The following is a 22,761-nucleotide window of genomic DNA, read 5'->3' as shown; positions in this document are numbered from 1 at the left end:
GTAGGAACGTAACGCGCGCGCCGTGACCGTTAACGGCGGCGGGCGGGCCGTGTCGGCCCGGCCCGGGGGTCTGTGACGGAGAGGGCCGGTGGGTCCGTGCTTCCGCTCCGCGGCTCGGCGCCGCTGCCTGCCGCCTCCGGCTGACCCGAGAGGAGAGGCGCCGGCGTTTGCGTGCGTGGAGGGGGGGATAGGTATGCATGTGTGCATCCGTGGGGGGGGGCGTGTATGGAAGGCAGCACGCGTCTGGCTGGTTTTTGGCGTTATTCCTTTACTGAGGTGTCGGTGTATAGCTGGCTCTGTAATGCGGTCTCGAGGCATGACTTCTTGAGAGGTTTTTGAAACAGGCAAGATGCACTGGGAGAGGTGCCCCAACTTATTAAAGTAACCGGTACAGGTAGAAGGACCCAGGCACAAAGTCCTTTTCACCTGATGCAGTTCTTCAGGAGGATGTCACTTCTAAACTTGCCCGTTTTTCACCTTTCTTGGTTAGTCCGCTGAAGTGCATGTGTGAAGTGCATGTGCAAGATCCAAACAGCTGATTTAGGCTGCAGAAAAATAACTGGAGAATAGAAAGGAACTCTGGTACATCTGAACGTTTTATAATCTCTGTAATGCTTCAGCATAACTTCCTGGATGCTAGTGGACTTTGGTAGGCTGTTGCTCTGCATCCTGTGGGAGATAACGGTGTATTTATTACTTGTAACATGTACAGTAAGACCCAGCCCTCGCCAGAATCAGTAGAACTCGGTACACATTTTTCATTGAATTTTGGAGCAAACCTTTGGCCAATGTAGGTGAGCTTTGGATTGCCTACCTGCATAGCTGTATGTTAGACTCTGAGTCTTCAGTTAGCTGAGTATTCGTGTAATTGTTCTTGTATCTGGTCCCTTGTGCTTCAGTGGCACAGCTGAATGTATGTGCAGGTTTGCTAGCTGAGAGCTTGCGCTTCCTAAATTTAGATGAAGAGGTAAGGGAGTGTGTGGAAGGCATATAAGGGGTTTGTGGCTCTGAAGGCCAGGGAAGAATTAAAACTTTTATCTGGGGAGGAATAGGAGTAATGAGCTGTGCTGTCATCCCATACTCCTGTGCTGTGCGGGTGTGACGAGCAGTGTAGATCTCTGGGATGATATCTGAAGAATCATAGTGCCGTCATTCATTGCATTTTTCTCTGCTGTCACGTAAAGGTGTTTTGAGGTGATGTGTCTCTGCATTATTGGCAGGTAATACCTCCTCAATTCTTTGTAACTTAAAAAAAAAAAAAAAAAGCCAGAAGATGTCTTTGGAGGTGTTGGGGGAGGGCTGTATGTTCTTCCATATGTGGCTCTTCCACCTTTGCTGCTCTGTTGCTGGAGAAATAGCAACATGCAGTGAAAAAATATTATAATGCAAAGTACCAAAGAGCAGGGAACAAGCTTAGTACTACAGACACTGTGATGCTTTAGTTTCATCAGCACCAAATCATTAAGGTGAATTTAGAACCATAATACAGTTGTAGTATTGATATTTCACCCTTTACTACTGTGTAATCTGGGAACTGTTTTTAAAAAAAATAAAAAAGGATTTCATTTAAATCACTTCATTTGACTTTAAGAATTTGTTGGGTTAGACCACGAATGAGGAAGCAGCTGTGAGCACTGGAGAGCACAAGTGGAACGGTGCAGCTGTCGAAAGATGATGTCTTACATAATCCTCCTTAGCTGCTTTGCTTTTTCTGTTTTGCCTGAGATCCTAGTTTCAGCATCACTGCATTCAGGTTTTGGGCTTGTGTTTTTCTGCTTTTTGGGTTTCTTTTGGCTGAAGATGGTTGCCTTAATTTTGGGATTTTTATATAAGTTTTATTTTTTCTATCTGTTTTGCATTACACAGCTACACTTCGTTTAAATGTGGTTTGCTAAAGTTAAGTTGTCTGCAGAGTGTTTGCTTACACTGATAGTGCGCTTTTGGTAGCGCTTTGTTGCTACCCTCCATTCACTGTTTGAGCAGGATCTCTAGTGTTTGATCTGTAGCGTTTTGCCTGTTGGGGAGACTTGCAGTCATTTGGCTGCTGCTTGTATTCCAGGCTGTTGCACGTAATACTTGCTGGGTTTCAGAGGGGTTATTTTTCCAGCACATAAAGCAAGGCTAGTGGGATCTGAGATGGTCTTAGGTCAGTGATGCCAGATGCTGTCACTGTTCCTGCCTCTCTCAAATTTGTGATGGGTGGAAATTCCTACTTGTGCTAGGCTCACCTCCTTCTCACCTTGTCTGTTGAAGGTGTTGAGAAGGTGGCCGGGTTCATGCCGAAGCTTTGGGACTGTGGTCAAGGGTCTTGATTAGGGACAATCCTTATTCTGTTTTATGTAAGAGGAGACAGTGAGATGACTCCTTTACCTCTTTTGTGTGTTTGTTTTCATTTAAACAGGGACTTCGGTATATTTTTCTTGGCTAAGAGTTAGCACCCTGATGTTGCACCCTGTAGGTGCTATTTTTGCAATTAACAACTCTGTTCCCTGAAATACTAATGGATGTACTCAGTTATAAATATGTGAGTAGTTTTTGTGGGGGACTGCTTAGCTAAGACAAGTCTAAACAGGCTGGAACCATGGTACTGTATACAGATTTCATCTTCATGTTTTCATTTGATTTTCAAAGCTTTGTACTGTTGTACTGTACTTTATACTAATATTTACATTTTTATTTTAGATTTGCTACACAAATTTACAATAAAACCGGAATTTAACCAGTTATGGAGCTGGCTCATAGTTTGTTACTGAATGAGGAAGCATTAGCTCAAATCACAGAAGCAAAGAGACCAGTCTTTATCTTTGAGTGGTTAAGATTTTTGGATAAAGTGCTGGTAGCTGCTAACAAGGTAATTTAATGGTAGTTCTCCCCCCCCCCCCCTTCTTTCTAAAACATTTGTGTTAATTTCATGCTAGAGAAAGTTGACAGGTAATAGCCAAGTGATAATTGTATGATTTCAGATTCAGCCTGAATAGCCTCTGTATTTGTTGGTGGCTTTCAAGTATTTAATTGTAGGCAGTCAGTATGACTCTCTGTTATATAAGACATAGCTTGCTTTGAGTTCTTTATTGTCATAAAAATTTGGAAGGCAAAACCTTCCCTCCCAGAGTAGGGACTCTTGATGGTAAAGAGGATTAAAAGATGTTCTAGGCAGGTATTACTGTATTTTTAGTCAGTGTTTTTAAAAAGTAAAAATTAAATAGGGTAACAGCTAGTTCTGAGCATTTAGCATCTGTCTCTGCTATTATTGAATGTATCTCAAATCTCTGTGAGACAAGCAATTTGCTGAATTACATACAAGTGGGAGTGGTATAAGATTTACTTCAATCTCTTGTAGGTTTTTCTGGGTGTTGGAGGCAAGACACACGATTAAATGACTTTTCTTATTTTATTTATTTTTGGTCCATTAACAGACAGATGTCAAGGAAAAACAGAAGAAACTTGTAGAACAGCTAACAGGACTCATCAGCAGTTCCCCTGGGCCACCTACACGAAAACTACTAGCAAAAAATCTTGCTGCTCTCTACAGCATTGGAGACACGTTTACAGTTTTTCAGACGCTTGACAAGTGTAATGATATCATCAAGAGCAAAGATGATACTGCAGCCTACCTGCCCACAAAACTGTATGTTTAATATTATTAGGGAAAGGGGAATGATTTTTAAGCAAGGTGGTCCTGGATATTACAGAGTAATCTGCCTGTATATATGCATATTATGTTTACTTATATTTTGCGTGCTTATTTGGAGTTCACATGTGCTTCATATAGCAGAGAAAAGAGCAGGGTTGAGATTGTGGAGGGCAGGACTCAAAGGTGACACATACATGGCTATCTGAAAGTGAGATGCTTTCCTCTAGGCAAGGGGCTATCTTCTGTTTCTTCACATGCTTATGTCATGGGGAAGATAACAGTTGATGAAGTAATGCAATGAAGAAATTCCACCAGTGGGATTATTGCTGATTGTGCTCAGGTACCCCATTTAGGAAGGAACCTGCAGATTGTCAAACAAAAGCCTCATCTACGCCCAGAGAATTGTAACCAAATGTTCAAGTTTTTTTCCCCCCATCAAACATTCCCCTACTGTGATATACCGCACAAGTCTCTCAGAGTCTGTATACTTGGATGTGTGTGTGCATGTATGTGTGATCCAGTTCGTCTTTTCTTATAGAAGCAGTCTCACTGGTAGGAATTTGGTTAATGCCACAAACAGCTTCTGCTGAAACTGTTTTTAGTACTTTCCTACACGTACTGCTTCATATGTTCACAGTGTCTAGTGAACCCCAATTTGGGCTTGCCTTCAGACATTATCATAACAGTAGGATTTAACAATAAAATCTGAAATAGTCACTGTTTGGGCAAATACTGTCCTCCTTTTCTTTGAAGCTGTTGCAACTCTGTGAGGAACTTGTATAAGTGGGAAGGGGTTTGTACTATAACGTGCTCTGAAACTTATGCTACCCACTCAAGTGGTAGTCCAGAAGGTTTTTTACTATATTTTCTATATTATATTGAAGATTTCAAACTTTAGTTTTTGATGTTTGTGTAGAAGAATTGTGTAGGAGACATGCCTGTTAAGGGGTAGGCTGTAATGAGTTTGTAACAAACAGCTTTGCTAGGAAGTCATTTACCCAAGAATTTCAGGTTTAAAAAAAAAACTTTTTCCTTTGTGACAAAAAAGTGCATGTTTTCAGGAGCTGCTTCTGTGACTGTCCTGGAATAATTTGTGTGTATAACTGCGGTACAGTGTTACTTAAAATATTCCTAATCTCAAATGGCAGGGCAAGGAAAACGTGTATATAACTGTTTATGGATCCAGGGATTTTTACAGTGCCTATAAATTTTCTTGTGTTATGCAATAATTTATGCATTTTAAGTTCTTGGGCTTGAAAAAACCCCCAGTCATTCAGTATCTACAAAAATGCATCGGGACATATTAAAGGGCAGGGATTATCCTACAGGTACTTGGAAAAGAGACAGTTTATTGAAACACAAAACCCTAATCTTGCTGAGATTTCAGCATATACTTGTCTTCTCCAGGATTTTTCTCTCTGTGTAGATCCCGTAATCCATACCCAGTCAAATACATTTGTATTCTTAGAAGCTAATAACTTTTCTGTTACTTTTTTGGTGAACAAAAAAATGATTTAAATGCACAGTGTTAAACAGCCAATATAACTAGTGGATAATAAATAGATTTTTATTCATCAGTGATGATTAAAACATACATTTCTATTTAAGTATTTGTCTTCATTTAGATGATATGGAAAAAGAGTACACCGATTAATGTATTTTTTCATAGGGCTGCTGTGGCATGTGTTGGAGCATTTTATGAAAAAATGGGCAGAATGCTGGGTAGTTCTTTCCCAGAAACAGTGAATAATCTTTTAAAGTCTCTGAAAAGTGCAGAGGTAAGTTTCAGATTATTTTATATATGTGGTCTTGATTCCATTTAAACTGAAACCTGCTTCCTCCAAAGGCGTTTGCCAAAATGCCTGAATTGTTTGCCTTCTGCCTTAGAAAAATGCAAATCACTTACATAGTTAGTATCAAGTTAAACATGCGCATGTGTTTTTACTGCAGAGAGTTTAGAGTTTTGTCATGTGAATATTATAGTAGTTGCTTCATAGCAGCATCAATAATTAAAATTGCAAAATGGTGGTATGTAGCATTTCTAACTTCTGTGTTAGGATTTCTGCTGGTGTACCCTGAGTTCAGTTGTTTGAATAACAAATACTCAAGTTTTGCAACAAAAATGATACTCCGCATGTGAGCATGATACATTGTGCCCTGAAAAGAGAGGGCGTGTCATGACATTGAGAGAATGTGTTCTGGGCTGTCAGGGGGTTGATGCAAATAGCTCTGTTGGGTTTTTTTGTTGTTGTTTTGTTTTGTTTTGTTTTGTTTTGTTTTTAAAACTATGACAAGTTGGAGGGAGTACTGATTTTGTGGATCTTGTCCTGGCAGCTGTTCTCTTTGGCTGTGTGGTCGTAACTGTGTGATTTTTTTTTTTTTTTCTTTTTTTTTTGTGCCCTCCAACTGTAAGTTCCTGCCTGTGTGCAGGTATAGTAGGAAGCTGTTGACTACTTGGGCTTCCTGTTCTCTCATATCAACTGTTTTTTCTTTTTTCCTGAGGCTGCAGTAGATAAATGGTGAGGCAGGACAGAAGCATCTTGTCTAGGGCCCATTTGTTGGATTGCCTGGGCTCATCTTAATTTATGTGACAACTGAGGCAGTTTTAGTAAAGCTGTGTATAGTGCTTACTGCTATCTAAAAACCGCTAGGTATCGGTTGTATATGACTTCAGTGAACTATATTATTAATGTTTCCAAAAATATTCCTGCACAGAAGCAGGAAAATGCAGAATTATGCACCTGGTTCTTGATATAAGTACTGTGGCCACATTTTGCATAAACGTGTTTTGTGTGTGTGCAGTCTCAGGGCCGCAGTGAAATTCTGATGAGTTTACAGAAAGTCCTAAATGGACTTGGAGGAGCAGCAGCTTCTTGTCACCGTGATATTTATAAGAATGCCCGATCTCTGTTGACGGACAGATCTATGGCTGTACGATGCGCAGTGGCTAAGGTGGGTGTATTTCTCGCCAGTCCTAGAAATTCTTGTGCTGTGACTGTGAAGTACCTGCAGTTGAACCTGTTGTTTATGATAGGAAATTTTATAATTGCTTGGGCAAGGTAAGTCCTTACTAGTTGACACTGAAGGCTCAGGCATTTGACTTATATTGTGTAAACGGAGGTACTGTAATACTGTCTTTCCCCACTTCATAAACAAATATGAGATAGAATGTATTAGCTGTGAGCCTCAGTACGACAGGTTTTTGGTAACATAGTTCGTTTGTTGTGCTTTCCTCTTTTAATTTTTATTTATGTATTAACCTATTCCATGAAGTCTTCTGATTGTTTACTCAGCTAAGTTATTGGGTAAATGGGAGAGTGTGTGTGTGGGGAAATTAACTCTTGAGATATTTGTATTAAAATATTTGCTGAATAAACCTGAAAATTACACTGATACTTAGATAAAAGGTAAGAGTGGTTTCCATTGGTGCTCAGCAAGTTTTTTTCCTACAGTGTCTGCTGGAATTACAGAATGAAGCAGTGTTTATGTGGACAGCTGAACTAGAGAATGTTGCAACGCTGTGCTTTAAAGCTCTGGAGAACTCAAACTATGGTGTGCGAGTTGCAGTGTCAAAGCTTTTGGGGACGGTCATGGCTACAGCACTGATACCAAAACAAGCAACAGGTACAAGTCCTTCTGGATTCCATTTCCAAGTGGACAAACTGCACCTTCAGTACCACGTTACGTGACAGTGTTGCATGACACATTGTTGTTCTGGTAGATGGAAGCTTGTAGGTAGATTGTTTGGTTTTATAAACTCTAAGCTAAAAAGAGTAAAAAGTGCAGAATCCCTGCTGTAGTCATACAAAGAAAGAGAGAGCAAATGATCAAAAATCACCTAGGAAAGTAGCTTATTTTTTAAGCATGAAAACAAGCTGTTGTCTGAAATGTTGGCTAGATTTATGTTTGCAAGATAGTTTTGAATTGATAAGTCTGGTTTCAAGATCATTGCTTGTATTGGTTGGAACTTTGGGATTAAATGATTACTTTTCTTTTTGCAAAAGTGATGCGACAGAATGTGAAGAGAGCCACGCTTGAGGAGGTCTTGGAGCTCATGGCCACAGGATTTCTGCGAGGAGGGTCTGGTTTCCTAAAGAGTGGTGGAGAGATGTTAAAAGTAGGCGGATCTGTCAATAGGGAAGTGCGAGTTGGTGTTACCCAGGTTTGTCATAAGCTGTAATATGTTTTTTTTTAATAAAGTAACTTTTATACATAACTGTAACCCTTTTAGTAGGAAAAATACACATTTCTGTTCTTTATTTGTTTATAAGTTAACTTACAAGTCTAGTTTGACTCGCCTGTTTTGTGAGATGTTCATGCGGTGTCATTCACCTAAGCTACTTCCTTTTATTATTGATGTGCAGTAACTAGATTAAAATATGTGCTAAGGAAAGCTTAATTGATCAGTATATATTAAGTGGGATTAACTTGCAAAAATATCTGAAAACTTAGCATGTTAAAGACTTTAGCTCCACATTTAAATTTTATTTATTTTTAGAGAGGACACACTGTTGTCCTTCTGTGTGTGCTGGCTCTCTTTTTTCAGCTGCTGGGTAAAGTTTGCAGCCTTGATTTGTTAAACTACATTTCTTCTCTTCATATGTCTGTCTTGAGTAGGTGAAATCTGCTGAATGTGGAAGCTCCACTTGTCTGGTAGAGAAAGGTGGCAGCAGCATCTCTTCAAATTCAGGCATTCTCCCTCTGACATGTATTTCAATATGCTGCAGTAACTTGCCAGAATCCAGATTTTTTGATCGTAGGGTATTTTGTGAAACCCTTTTATTTTTCTCAGCCTTTTTCAGGTGAACTTGGCGAAAATGCCCGGTCTTCATTATGAATTAGAACACGTTCATGTTGCTGCTGTTATTGACATTATGTTCTTAAAATTTTTAAAAAGACACATTTAGAGCAATGGACTAGGTTTTCTTGCTGTCATCCAAAGAGTATTTTGTGCTTCACAGTATATGTAGCAGTATAGGAGCTACTCTTGGCACTGGAAACAGTTTAGCTTTAGTGACAAAGACCTGGCCAATGGATTGATTCATCCTCCTTAACCTCATTAGGGTTGCTTATTACTAACTGGTATTGCTACTGTACTGCATTATGCATGAATATAACTGTAGTCTCTAGTCTTTGGTGACTGAGTATAGTCTTTTGTTTCTGTTTTAATTGGATCTGTATGTAACTTCTGAATTTGCAGGCCTACGTTGTCTTTGTTACAACATTAGGAGGTCAGTGGTTGGAGCGCAACTTTGCTACGTTTTTGTCGCATGTACTTGATCTGGTCTCCCATCCTCGTGCAACTCAGACCCATGTGGAGGCAGTTTACTCTCGAAGATGTGTGTCCTTTATCCTGAGAGCAACTGTGGGCAGCTTACTCGGGGAGAAAGCACAGATTGCAGCTGCCAAAGATATATGTCAAGCCATTGGTAAACAAATGAAGGCAGTGGGTGAGAACCATTTTTCTTTAATTGAGACCAGTTGAAGGTTACTGTCATTATACTGGGTCAGCCATTTTTCAGCTTTCTTCTACTGTGAGGAGTAATTTTGTTGTTATGGTAAAAGATAATTCAGCTGCTTTCTGTTTGAAATATGATATCCAAAATGTCAGTTCTACTTGAAAAGTGATTGTGTAAAACTGGTTTGTTATCCTGTGATGGCTATTGACATTGCATTTGCTTAGAACGGAAGTGGGGAGAAAAGTGTGCATTTGCAATCTATCTTGGGATAGGTTGTATTGAAAGTCACGCAAAGTTCTTTACTACCAGCGTTGAAGATCCTGTAGGTCAGGATCTTGTAGGTCCTTGTGTATCCCCTACTAATATCCATGCTGCTATCCAATTGGATTTTACAGGTGACAAATAAAGATGTAGTCTGAAGACTGGAATTAGAGAAGATAAATGTGGCCCCTTTGCAGAACTTTGCAGAATATGTAATCACTAAGAGGACTGACAAAACTGTGTTGGCATTTGTTTCTTACGAAATGAGTTAATTTCAGCTGGAGATTGAGAAAGTAAACTGGAATTGCACAATGCATTTGCCAAACATCTGTTTCTTCTTTTCTGCTGCCATGTAATTTGAGTTTAAAGTAATGTTTAACATATGGAAATGGGATTGATTTTGAAACTTTTGCAGGTTCTTCTCATAACTATTTTTTGATAGGGTTAGGTATGTTTTGATAGGGTAGGTATGGAACCTTAAAAGGGTTCTGATTACGATAAGTATTACTTCCAGGAAAATAAGTCTATTGGAAATGCTACTTCTGAGATGAAACAGTTGCAGAAATTCCTCCTCCTGCCACCTTGTCAAAGTTGCAGGAAATTCCATTATGTATTTGGATGATCGGAATAACTATTTCATTTTTTGAGCATTTCTGATGAATTTGATGATAAATTGGAAGGATTTTTAATTGGTAATGATTGCTTCCCTTCATATAAGGGGGACAATTTTCTAAATTTGTACTGTAGTACACATATAAACATTAAGCTGATACTAAAGTCACTTTTCTTTGAAGTGACAGTTGCTGCTTCTGGGATATTGTGTAGGAGAAAGAACCTACAGTGGGATCTAGGAACTTAATTTGATAACTTTAAGATTATTAGAGGCTGTGATTAATTATTTACTAAAGGTCTGGTTTTTTTTTTTATTCCATATATATGTATGTAAATTTGTTTGCAGAACTTAGATATATCTGTCAAGATTTTATTTTTAGTTACTATGTATAGACACGATACACACATGCTGTATATGTGTATACTTGCTTTTGCTGTGTTACACTATTAATCCTACCTCTTAGTGCACTGCCATCCATAGTAACTGCTGGGCATCTGTTTTTCATGGTCTTTGGACGATTGTGTTTGGCTGATAGCTGTAAAACTATTTCTCTTCAGAATGTGTTTGCTTTGTGAGTTCACATTATGACCAAACTTGTGGTTTTGTTTTAATATAGGGTTGATGTCAAAGTTAAATGGTCCCTTTCTATCCTGTATATATTCAGGTGTGATTCAAATGGTAGTTAAGCAAGGTACTTTTGTTTTCTTTTCTGCAGAAGCAGTAGTGAATGATGCTAACAGTGAAAATAAATCGGGAGCTGCTGATGTAGCTGCAAGCCAGCATGTAATGGTGTGTGCCCTCCAGGAGCTGGGTAGTCTGGTTCAGAGTCTGAATGCCACTGCATCTCCTCTTATTCAAGAACCCTCTATTGGTATGCAAATAAATTTAAATAGATTAAATGAGGCGTTTGAGCAATAAATGTGAAATATCATTCAATCTAGTTAAATAATAAATTAATATGTAAGAAACAAATTTATGAAACTGGCACTCACTGTAGTACTCCAGATAGCTAAGTTTGTCCAGCTCATTGTGTTTAGTACCCTAACTTTAGTTCAAGTTTGACAAAGTATTAAGGAACTATTTTGATAGAAGTCTGCCTAAAGCTCTTTTTAAGGGTGAGTAAAGTTGCAAAGTTGTCATTTTTAGCATTGATTTTTTTCCAATAATGGTTTTATAGGAAATACATTGTTTTGCTATATAAGGTCTGAAATATTTGCTCCTGGAAAGCTGTATTGCCTTCGGATACCAAATTCCTGTGGGGAGGTTAAGAGTATTTTGTCAAGATGAAGTTGTGGATAGTCCCATTTTAAAAAGCCGGTTATTTGGCTTAAGTTGACTAGGGTTTGTGTGGGATTTTCTTCTTGTTTGTTTTAACACCTGAATCCACTTTCATACTGTAGTGTTGCAGTTTTAAGTTTTTTTCAGTTTGTGGATGCCTATGTTTTTTCCAATGGAAACGCAAGCTCCTTTAGACATCTCATTATGTAGATTGTTGTCTTGATGCATGTGACATGCTTCTCATACTGATTTTGGCCCAACTATGGGGTGGGGAAGATTGTGCTCGTATTTATTCCTTCTGGCTGCTGTGCCCCATAAGAACAGAGGGGACTGTATCTCAGTGTTATTTCTGCTAGCTGCTATGAAGTAAGCAGGTAGAAGTTGCTTTCTCTGTAGCTAGTGAACAAGGGATAAAGCAGCAGTGGGGACTTTGAAGTAGGAGTTTGCAAAGTTAGAGATCTGGAATAAGGAAGGTGTTGGTGTGGAGAGAGATTGGACTGAAGAGCTCATGGTTAGAAAGTGGGATTAGCTAGGCATGGAGGTTCGGAAAGTGTAGAAGGATGGTAACTTGGTGCACGGGAGACAGCACTGTGTCAAAAGCAGAGTACAGTGGTCAGTGACATCTGTAGCATGTGCTTGTCTACAATGTGAAGCAAAACCAAAGATCAGTCTTGCTGTTCCTCTGTTATTGGCAATCTGTGTAAAAGATGGGCAGATGGTAGGAATCATCTCATCCAGTGCCTGTTCCCTTATATAGGGTTACTACCTCTTTTCAATTGGTCAAGTAGTAGAAGTCAGTGGTATGGCTCTTGGAAGCTCCAGCTTTGCTGGTAAAACCTGATGTGGAGCAGCATAATGCTAACAACACTTCTGTGTTTCCTTAAAGAAAAAGGCAAAGTCATAAAATTCAAGTACTTTAATTCTGACTTTCTTAACTTTCATGTTGCCTGTCTAGTATTGATTCAGTTTACTTGTCCACGTATATTAAAAAGCACATCGTAACTTTAAGACTAAACTCTCTTTTCTGTAGGTCTCTTGGAGACAGTAACTTCAGTTCTTCTTCATCCCAGCATGGCTGCTCGACTTGCTGCCGCATGGTGCTTGCGGTGTGTAGCTGTGGCATTGCCTTTTCAGTTGACTCCATTTTTAGACAGATGTGCGGAAAGACTCAACAATCTGAAGACCTCCCCTGAAGCTGTTAGTGGCTACAGTTTTGCAATGGCTGCTTTGTTAGGTGGTGTGCATCAGTGTCCCTTAGGTATTCCTCATGCCAAAGGAAAGGTGAGATAATGAGTGTTTAATCTGTGAGTGTACTAAAAGATACCTTTTAATCTAGAAGTAATAGCTTTGCAAAATGTGTGACATGGTAACAAGTTAAAGCATTATTGAAATTGAACTTGTGTCTAGCAAGAGAGAGCAATGGCCAGAGCATGGGTTTGTAGTATTTAAGTTGCAATATTTACCAGCTTTTTTCCCCTTTCTCTTTCAAATTTGCATTCTTGTCTGGCATATTAATGAATAACTGCTGAAGAGAATATCACTGTCTGTATTGTCATATGCAAAACACTAATCTGCATGAAGTATAATCTGCATTCATTCTTTATGGAAGGTCAATTTAAATGATTTGAGAACACCTTTATATATAGTCTGTAAGGGTGGATGTGTAGCAGCAGCTTGCAGTGGCTTAACTTACATTTTTAAAATCCGTTGTTTTTTTGTCATTGGTGCAGATGGTGGTCAGTATTGCCGAAGATCTGTTACGCACTGCTGCACAAAACAGCAGACTCTCCTTGCAGCGGACTCAAGCTGGATGGCTTTTACTTGGAGCACTTATGACTTTAGGTTTGTCAAAATGGTTGCTTTTTGTTTTATTTTAATGCTTGTCCAACGTGTCTGATTATCCACTGTGACAAATGGTTGCTACATATAATCAGTCCAGTATCTAGCACAAAAGTATTTATACCAAGGGAAACAGAGTGGTAGTGCATTTATTTCAGCAGTGTTGTTTATGCTGGAGAGAAGTGATATATTAGTGTTTATGTAAGCTGAAGGATAGTAGGTGTCATACCTAAAAAAAAATTTTGCTCTGTTTTTAGAAACCTAGCCTTTAGTCATTCTATGAAAAGGGCAAAATGGCCCATAGTCTTTCCTTCCTTCATACTGTGGTGCAGAAGGAGTGGACTGTAAATAAAGGTTAATGAGCATTCCAACAAGTTGCATGTGTGCCTCTGGATAAGCAACAGTACTGATTAGAAGTGTTATCGGTTTAAAAGCCATTCAGTTGTCTTTTAAAAAAGCCAGCCTCATGTTCATATCTGCCATCACAGAAATACCAGAACCTATATTTTGAGAGATTCTAAGTATACTCTTGAATTTTGCAGCAATGGTGGGGTTTTTTGTTTGGGGTTTTTTATACTGGAAAATATTATAAAGTTCTGATGAATTCTGCAGTATTTTGATCTCTCAGCAAATACCATTTTGTGTTTCATCTTGCTTCTCTAAATTGTCTCTTTTTTTTTTGCCAGCTTTATTGTCAAGTTTTTCTAACAGTGTAGCCCTATTTTGGTTGTCCTTCTCCAATGTATTTGTAATGCATTTGTGCTGGATCTTCTGGAGCTTTTTCAGAAGTTTTCTTTAAACTTGACCGTTAAACTAGTTACATAATCAGTAACTGTCAGTTATTTTTCTACTCATTTTATGAACAAGTTAGGATAGGCTAAAGAGCTTGCCTTCAAAATAGTGATATAAAAAAATTCTGAAGTCAGAATAAAAAGATAGTAAAAAGTCAGTTGGCAGTGATTACATATTACATGACAATGTATAGAATTGCCTATTTTTAGTACTGATATCAACAAACAGACTTACCTATGCTATTTATTTGCCATGCTTTCAACCTAGAGATGAGAGAGAATTTCCTTTGTTTTTCATTGTTCATGTAAGGAGAAAAGGAAGAGAAGTGAAATAAGAGAAAAATAGCTTAAAAAGCAAAAGCCTTCATGGCAGATTTTTCACACTTGGTTAAATACAAGTTTTTATTATACTGTCACTTTACTTTTTTGCATAGGTCCTTCTGTTGTTCGGTATCATCTGCCTAAGATGCTGCTGCTGTGGCGAAATGTGTTTCCACGTTCTCTGAAGGAGTTGGAAGCAGAGAAGGCGAGAGGAGATTCTTTCACCTGGCAAGTAACACTGGAAGGCCGTGCTGGAGCTCTGTGTGGTAAGAATTTCAAACTTCGAGATTACAAGTGTGCAGTAAACCAAAACATGATGCCAAGTATTATAGAGAGAACTCTCGTTAACTCCCCTGCTTTCTTTGAAAATGAGTAAGATGTGTCAGATTTTCAGCAATGGGACCTGGTTTTGGCTTATAGTTTTATGAACATGTCGCACAGTCTTTGAATAAACATTTTTAATTGTTGCTTTTTTGATACTCTCTCATGATCTGTATCTTGCTCATGCTTTGTTTGTTTGTTTGTTTCAGTAAAATTTTAATTTAAACTATTTTGTTATTAGCTATGAGAAGTTTTGTTGCTCACTGTCCTGAGCTCCTTACTGAGGATGTGATCAGGAAGTTGATGACACCCATAGAATGTGCCATGACAATGATGTCGCAGTAAGTAGGCAGTTTTTGCTCTTTTTCACTTTTGTCTTTTCCCTGACCTGAAATACTAGAAATAATTTGTTTTAATTCATATTCTGACCTAGTACTGTGCTGTTGCTGTTTGTCCATGTTGAAAAAAACTTTTATGAGCATTGTGTTTATGGTCGTTAGCTTTGTAAAAGTATATTATTGTGTAGCCTGTGCTGAAGGGCCTACCGTGGTAACTTTTGTTAACTGTGTTTTGGATTTCCAGTTCAGTGAGTTTTGAATTCATGGTTTGCTTATCCTTGTGCAAGAAATGAGAAAACTAAGATGCTGGTATACTAGATGTTAATCAATAAACTCTAATGACAAGACTTTAAACGTTTTACAGAATAAAAGAAAAAACACAGTTTTGGGTTGGGTTTTGTTGTTTGGTTTCTCTCCCCTCCCACCCACCCTGCCCCTCTGATTAAAGTAGGAGTTTCTTCTGAGGAGGCACATGTCTCTGATTTACAGCAGTGTGTGTTTTGTTTGTGGTTTTTTGGTGTGTGATTCCCCCCCCCCCCCCCCCCCAAAAAAAAAACCCCGTTTGCTCCATACAATTACCTCTGAAAATGTACTAATAATTGAGTAATGTTGCTCAAAGTAGTTCTCTGAACACTGTTTTCTTGTCTTGGCTAGAGACATATCTTGTGAAAAGAAATCTGAAAATACTCTTTTCAGTAACTGCATTATTTCTGGTTGTCTCTTTTTCTCTTTTGATTCTATAGCATTCCATCAGTAATTAAAGCCCACGGAGCTCATCTCAAAGCTAGTGCAGCTATGGTCCGTTTAAGACTTTATGATATATTGGCTTTATTACCTCCGAAGACATATGAAGGTACATACATTTTTAACAATTTTTATTAAAGTAAAATTCTACTTGCTCCTTTTGATGTATTTTTGGTGCTTGCCTTTGAAGCAGATATAAGATTCAAAATACAATACTAGGAATCTCTGAGAGTCTTGTACTATATTCCTCATCTTCTGTATGTCATCTTCACAGTATAACTACAGAGTACAAATATTGCAAAATATTAGAGTAGCACTTAGAGTATAAAAGTTACAGCCCCATTTATAGGATTGAGAGGTATGGAGATGATGTTCTGAAATCCAATGTAGGTGTTTTATGTCATTGTTACTTAAAAGACAGAGAACATTATTTCTTAGTATACTGAAAGGGCAGATGTGAGAATGAAGATTTAGTTTTGGTTTCTGGTTTGTGTTTTTTTTTTTCTTTAGACGGATTTATGCTATTATTATTAAATTGCCAGGCATTATCACATGATCTGACAGATTAGCTTTTTGGGTTTGGTTTTGTTTGTTTCTGTTAATTCATTAAATTTACACGATCACGTGTCTGAGCAAATTTTTGCAAAATCTGGATTGTCATCCTGGAAGGGATGGCCCGATCTGTTGTTTAGAACATTGATTTGGGAATTGGGAGCCTAGGGTTCTGTTTGAAGCCTTGCTCTCAACTCCAATCTTGTCAGGTTTACTTCTCTGTCTGTTTGCTACCTGTGAAATCGAGGTAATGGTACATGCTTTGATTTATAACTTCTGATCACTAGCTGAAATGTTTTGGAAAAGAAGCAGCAATGATTCTTTTTAATGTCCATCCTTTTAGGATCATTTAATGCACTTCTTCGAGAGCTGGTAGCAGAATTTACTTTGACAGACAACTCTGCTAATACAACCACATCACTCCTAAGGTCTCTTTGTCATTATGATGATAGTGTTCTTCTTGGCTCTTGGCTGCAGGAAACGGACCATAAGTCAATTGAAGACCAGGTAATAAAAAAACCTAGAAGAATAACTAATTATCTGCACTATCTGTGTGATGTGTGTGTGAGGGAAGCCTTCTAAAACTGAAGCTTCATGCCTTGTTTTTAGTCTTATTTCAGAGGTTTGTTAGATGCAAGTCCTACCATCTACGGTGTACTGTTTTGATTAAAAACTGCCTACAGCTGAGATGTAAATTGCATAATGCTACTCATATGGTTGTGGTTAGTGAACTAATCTAACTTCCTTAAAACAAAACAACACTCTCTGCCCCTCCCTCTCTCCCTGATCTTCCTAGTCTAGCAGTTTTCTCATATATTTTTTTGAAACAGAAGAAATGTAAATTCCATTTAACATGTTTTTTAATGAAACTGCTGTCAGTATATCAGTATTGCAAATAGTGTTAGAGCAAAACAAGATTTAACTGGTTTTATAGGTGTAGTATGAAATCTTACATTTCACTTGGACGCGTTGACACAATTTTGTTGGCATTATAAGGAACTTACTGCACTTCTAAAAAAGTGAGTCTTTGAAACATAGGAATTAAAAATTTAAAAAAAGGAAGCAAGTATTTCTATGGAGGTCTCTCTTAATAAAATTTTTCAGATCAACTGGTAATGTTGATCCAGTTATAATTTTTCATTTGGCCCTTGGAGAAGGAATGTAGTACAGGGAACAATTTGTTAATGTTAAATAGTTTAGGAAACTATCTAGTAATAGCCTTCTCTTTGCTTTCCTAATTTGTGATGAATAGGAAAAGGGGCTGGTCACCTCTTTTTAAGCCTTTTACCCTCATATATTTCAGGATTTAATGACATGGAGAAGAAATGTTTGTCCATCTGGGTATACCTACCAACCTATGTGTCTTCATAATTCTGCTTGGATTTTTGATTTCTCAGTGAACTGTATTCCCTAGACAACTAACTGTTCTGAGCATTTGCTGAACTGTGCCATCGTAAACTTTGCAACTCAGCTTCTCAGAAATTTCTTGGCGTAAGAATAAGTGGGGAGCTGAAAACGCCTCTTCTGCTACAGCCTATCTAATAATGGCAAGGTTTCTCAGAAGGCAGCTGTCTTGACTGAGCAGTTCCAAAAGCCAAGACTGATAGCAAGTGTGAGAAACCAAGGGGAAACTGCTTCTGAGAAAAGATCAGCATGTGAAAGCAAAAAAAAAAAGGGTTTTATAAACTTCCCTTGTTTGTTGTGGTGAACATAGTAGACTTCCAGTGCAGTCTTCAATCCACAGAGCTTTCAATCCCTGCCCCTACCTTTTTTTTTTTTTTTTAACCTCTAACCTGTAAAACCGTATCACTGTTGGTAATTGAAGCCCTGTGGTGCATCACAGGATTCTTTTGTGCCTGGTCGCGTTTTATTTTTTAGTGATATGGAGCTCTCAACAAATGTTTGCTCTGTTTTCTGACCTTTTAAGAAGAATACAGAGGTACCAGATTCTAATTTGTTTAATGATGAAATAATTAACAAGTTATGAAAATAAGTTTTTCTTCAGAGAAAATAGATGATGGTTTCATTGTGTTTCCTGAAAGAATGATGGTTAGGAAGTATTTTCATGATGATAGGAATGTTAGTAATTTTAGTACTGTTTCTAAATCTTTCTGTGTAGGGAATCATTACAGCCAAAACTGATCATTTAATATACTGTATTGTAACCCAATGCTCAAACAGAGAGTGAATGAATAACCTTTTTTCTGAAATGTCACTTTGTAGTCAGTGATTTAGAAGCTACTATTAGTACCAGGATTAATCTTGCTTTTCTCTAATTTCCATCTCTCACTACCAGGAGTGATAGTTTGTTTGTGCATTTATCCAGCTGTTAACTGCCTTGACCCTCTGGGTTTTAGCTGGCCCTGTAAATGCTAGTGTGCTTATGCATGGGGACACTGCCGTTGCATTCAGGTGTTTGTAAACTATTTTGTTGTTCTAAGCTACTGCATACGTGTTTTGGTTATCTCTAGTTCCAAATTTTATGTGCGAAGGTATATTCAGAGGTATTCATACGATGTGGCATTTTGCAGCTTCAGCCAAACAGTGCGTCTGGAAGTGGTGCTTTGGAACATGATCCATCTTCTATTTATTTGCGCATCCCTGCTGGTGAAGCTGTACCTGGTCCCCTTCCTTTAGGAGTATCTGTCATCGATGCATCTGTGGCTCTCTTTGGTGTGGTTTTTCCTCATGTCTCTTACAAACATAGGTCAGTTTACATCAGTGTTCAATTTCAGAATCTAATGCCTTGTTCTCTGGATAGTGTTATGTTTCGATTTTTTTGTTCTTGAAATAAGAATCTACTTTGATGTCAACTGTCTTTAAATTCAGAGTTCAATATTTGGTGTTCATTGTGTCTCAGGGTTCCAGAATATGTCTACTCAGTTTAGAAATAAGGGCATTTCCTCAGCTTTATCAGTTTTGAAGATTAGGGTTCAGAGATGGAGACTAGATTCTTCTCTCCTCTTACTGTATTTAACAGTAGTAATATCTCTGCAACCAAAATTTCCTGCAAAAATATCCATTGCAATTAACTTCAAATCAGCCTTGAAAACATAGCAGTGGCATCCATTGAATTTCATTTGGCTTCCACGAGTAAGATCATTTGATTTATACTCAGCAAATTACTTTATGCATGATGAGAAAGAGGGAATGGAATTCATCGTATTTTCGTTTGTGTTCCACGTTACCTTTGCAGAGTTATGAGTTGTCAGGACTACTTTTGTCATTCAGTTTAGCTAATTTGTTACTGAGCACAGAGTGAAAGCAACTCTAAGATGCATTTCAAAGTAAAATCATCCTTCAATTTATCAGTGCAATCCTGATGGGAACAGTTTTTTCGCAGCAGTCAATCTCATTTTGCAGTAAGTGCAGGACAGACTTGAGGCCAGCTTGCAGTAATTCCACTTGATCTATATCTGTTGTTAGCTACGGAAAGATTTGGCTGGGGATCTGCTGAGTAGTTAAGAATGCAGATTATTCATTGCACTCCTGTTCTTGGTATCTTCTAGGGAGTACTTCTCCTCCCAGTAACACTTGCTGGCATGGTTAAATATGGGGAAAATGGAGGTTAAATGGGGAAAACAATAGGAACAATAATAGGAATATGGAGTGGAAGAATAACACTATTTTGAATGGTAGTGGAGAGGTAGCATTTTTCCACTCTTGTTCTCATAGCTTTCTAGTTATAAAGTCAAATGTATCTGAAGACTCACTTCCTCTTGGTGGTGTTTTCTTCAAAAGGAATTGTAAACATTTGTGGATGAGCTAAAAGAACCAGCAAAGCGATGTTCAGAATAACTCTACCCTTTCTACCTGAAGTGAATACCTTCTGCAGCCCCTGAAGCATAAATTCTGACACTGAACTTAAAAGGCCCTTTTGTTGTGTGCATTTCTTTACCAGGTGTGTTTTAGTTTGTATTTTGAAAGAATATCACTTAAATGATGTTCTTTCCTTTGTTTTAGATTACAGATGTTGGATCACTTTGCTGAATGTGTCAAGCAAGCTAAAGGTGTTCGCCAGCAAGCTGTGCAGCTGAATATCTTTACTGCTGTTCTTAGTGCCTTGAAGGTAAAATTTGTAAACTTGTAATGGATGCCAAAGTTCAGCAGTTTGATTCATTGATTTGTTTTTGATACAAAAGGCTGTTAGAAGAACGTTACTAAAGTTACCACTTAAACGTTCAAAAGTTTGAAAATACCAAAATTGAATTTTTTCCAAGTATTAGCATGAGCTCTTGTCTGCATCAGTACAGAAAACAGATGAGGCTCATGTAGTCAGCATTGTATAGTATTCAGACTGTCCTTTTTATTTTTCTTTCTCTCTTTCAGTCCTGTAGCTTTATTTGCACTGTACTCATGGATTTAAGTACTGTGTCATATATACTCAAAAAACCCCTCATGTCATAGAGTATTGGGCAGATGAGGCTCATGGAAATAATATTGCATAGAATTCTAGATGCTTATGTCCAGTCCCACTGACTTCAGTTACAGCTCTGCGTTCTCTATCTACGCTTGGAAATCCAACCTCATGCTATGAAGTCAGGAAGCTAGTCAGAAGCTAGCAAGTCACAAATAATATTCCCAAGAAATACTTCATTTCAGTGACTTGTATTGCCTCAAGGCTTTGTGGAACAGTGTCTTAGAGTGTAGGATTTTCTTTCTAATAGTCAAATTTCTTAAGGCATTTCTAGTTTTTTTTCCTGATGCAGTTTTATATAGCTTCCAATTCATGAGTGTGTCGGACAACATCTGTCATTGTCATCCTTGTTCATCTTCAGAGCAACTAAGTCCTGTGCACTGACGAAGCTACCCTCATAGAAGTGCCAGCCTGTAATGAAAGATCGGATGAGTTTCTTGTTGTCTGACTTCTGCCATACAAAAAATGGCTGCCTAGTTTAAGCTAATTGTTATCGGGGCTCCATGTCCTTCGTTGATGGGCAAAATACGTGGGCAAAACAGCACCTCTCTTCCTTGCTTTATTCTTAGAAACGTGAACCGCATTGCTACAAGTTGAAAAGTAGATTCTGAGACAGATGCTTGGAATTTCCCATGCCATGCCAAATGGCCAAAGAGTTGTCAAAATTGAGCTGAAATGAGGATTTCAGAACAGAAAATGAGAATCTGTGGTAGAGCCATCAACTTCTTCCTTTATAATACATGCAGTGTTTGTACTTTACATGTGTTTAATTATTTTTCCCAAAGTAAAAGACCACTTGAAAGCTGTAGTGAAAGGTGATGTACTATTAATGAAATACGGGAACCAAAGAAGCTGCAGAAGGAGTGTTCAGTGTTGTTGTTCTGTAGAATGTTCATATAACAGGCTGTATAAATGCTTTCAAAGATATGATAATTAAGAAAAAAATATTTTCATGTACCTAAAATGTCTTCGATTTAAGTGATCCTTGCAGAAACATAACTGAGCTGTGGTTTTCCTGTCTGACAGAAAGAGATGTTGCAGTTAAATTTTAAAGCTTCTCTTTTTTTCTGGGGTATCCTGTGTAAAGCTAGCTCAGATTCAGTAGCACTAGGGTGCATGTAGCACATTAATGCATTTGATAAAAAATACTGGTGCAACATGTCTTCCTGTATGTGAAATAGGTAGGGTGCTGGCAAACATAAGATTATGTTGTTGGTTTTGAATTTTAAATATTTTCAACCAGTATATTTTAGGATAAATGACCACAAATTTAAACAAAAGTAGAAGTGCATCATTTTTAATTGGAGATCTCAAATGTAGTAAAATTGCTCTTATATCTTCTCTTTCTCCCCTGCTTTGGAATGTTTTTTTTTTTTTTTTTTAATATTTTTTTCATGTAGGGTTTAGCTGAGAATAAAAGCACGTTAGGACCAGAAGAAGTCCGCAAATCTGCTCTGACACTGGTAATGGGTGCCCTTGATAATCCTAACCCTATTTTGAGATGTGCAGCAGGCGAAGCTCTTGGCAGAATGGCTCAAGTGGTTGGAGAAGCTTCTTTCATTGCTAGAATGGCTCAATACAGTTTTGATAAGTAAGTTTTGATTCAGAAAAGGAAATAAAAATACAATTTAACATAGTTTGGCAGATTCCTCTACTAAATACCATATTGATTATTCTCTTTTCATCATGCTTGTTTGCTATGGTTTTGTAGATCTAACAAACCTTTGAACAGAGGTTTGATTCTTTTGATTTATTTCATATGATTCTTCCAGGAATAAAAGCTGAGTTGCTAAAGTACTTGGAATGTGAAATGATACCAATGAATAGTTTTTGATGAGTTACTTGAAGGTGACTAAACTGCTTCAGATAGATAAACGCAGCTTACGCTAAGTATGTCTGTAATATGAATTGTGTGATGGTGGTTCTGTTTCATCAAAACATCTCTTTACACATTGATTTAACTTATCTACTGGCCCATAATTTTTTCCATATTCTGTTGTTAATATCAGGTCTTTAGAAAGATGTCTGGTAGATATAACAAGACCACGTTTCCCAATTTTGGGCTTAAATTTAAGACATCAGCCTATCTGTGAATCAGAGCGCACCTGTCTGAGGGCTGCAGCACATGTTTTTGGCTGGCCAGGCTCCACGCACATAGCCTCAGCCCAGCTCTCCTACCTCTGGGTAATTCAA

At 38.0% G+C, this 22,761-nt stretch overlaps 1 protein-coding gene across 2 annotated transcripts in view; it reads left to right on the top strand.

The window, feature by feature from the left end:
* The window catches only part of HEATR5B (HEAT repeat containing 5B), a 61,949-nt gene that overhangs the window by 588 nt on the left and 38,600 nt on the right, over positions 1 to 22,761 (top strand). For both annotated transcript variants that reach the window (XM_075496078.1, XM_075496077.1), the window contains exons 2-18: positions 2,683 to 2,851; positions 3,417 to 3,628; positions 5,304 to 5,412; positions 6,437 to 6,586; positions 7,087 to 7,258; positions 7,639 to 7,796; positions 8,835 to 9,084; positions 10,683 to 10,838; positions 12,276 to 12,526; positions 12,976 to 13,087; positions 14,310 to 14,462; positions 14,759 to 14,858; positions 15,599 to 15,708; positions 16,495 to 16,658; positions 18,683 to 18,858; positions 20,115 to 20,220; positions 21,969 to 22,159. In XM_075496078.1, the coding sequence (XP_075352193.1) occupies positions 2,726 to 2,851; positions 3,417 to 3,628; positions 5,304 to 5,412; positions 6,437 to 6,586; positions 7,087 to 7,258; positions 7,639 to 7,796; positions 8,835 to 9,084; positions 10,683 to 10,838; positions 12,276 to 12,526; positions 12,976 to 13,087; positions 14,310 to 14,462; positions 14,759 to 14,858; positions 15,599 to 15,708; positions 16,495 to 16,658; positions 18,683 to 18,858; positions 20,115 to 20,220; positions 21,969 to 22,159 (2,696 nt within the window). In that variant the 5' untranslated portion in view covers positions 2,683 to 2,725. The remainder of the gene's footprint in view (positions 1 to 2,682; positions 2,852 to 3,416; positions 3,629 to 5,303; positions 5,413 to 6,436; positions 6,587 to 7,086; positions 7,259 to 7,638; positions 7,797 to 8,834; positions 9,085 to 10,682; positions 10,839 to 12,275; positions 12,527 to 12,975; positions 13,088 to 14,309; positions 14,463 to 14,758; positions 14,859 to 15,598; positions 15,709 to 16,494; positions 16,659 to 18,682; positions 18,859 to 20,114; positions 20,221 to 21,968; positions 22,160 to 22,761) is intronic.

The sequence above is a fragment of the Mycteria americana genome, chromosome 3 (assembly GCF_035582795.1).
Source record: "Mycteria americana isolate JAX WOST 10 ecotype Jacksonville Zoo and Gardens chromosome 3, USCA_MyAme_1.0, whole genome shotgun sequence".
Lineage (NCBI taxonomy): Eukaryota > Metazoa > Chordata > Aves > Ciconiiformes > Ciconiidae > Mycteria > Mycteria americana.
The sequence above is the reverse complement of the archived record's forward strand: the minus strand, read 5'-3'. Positions and strand labels throughout refer to the sequence as shown.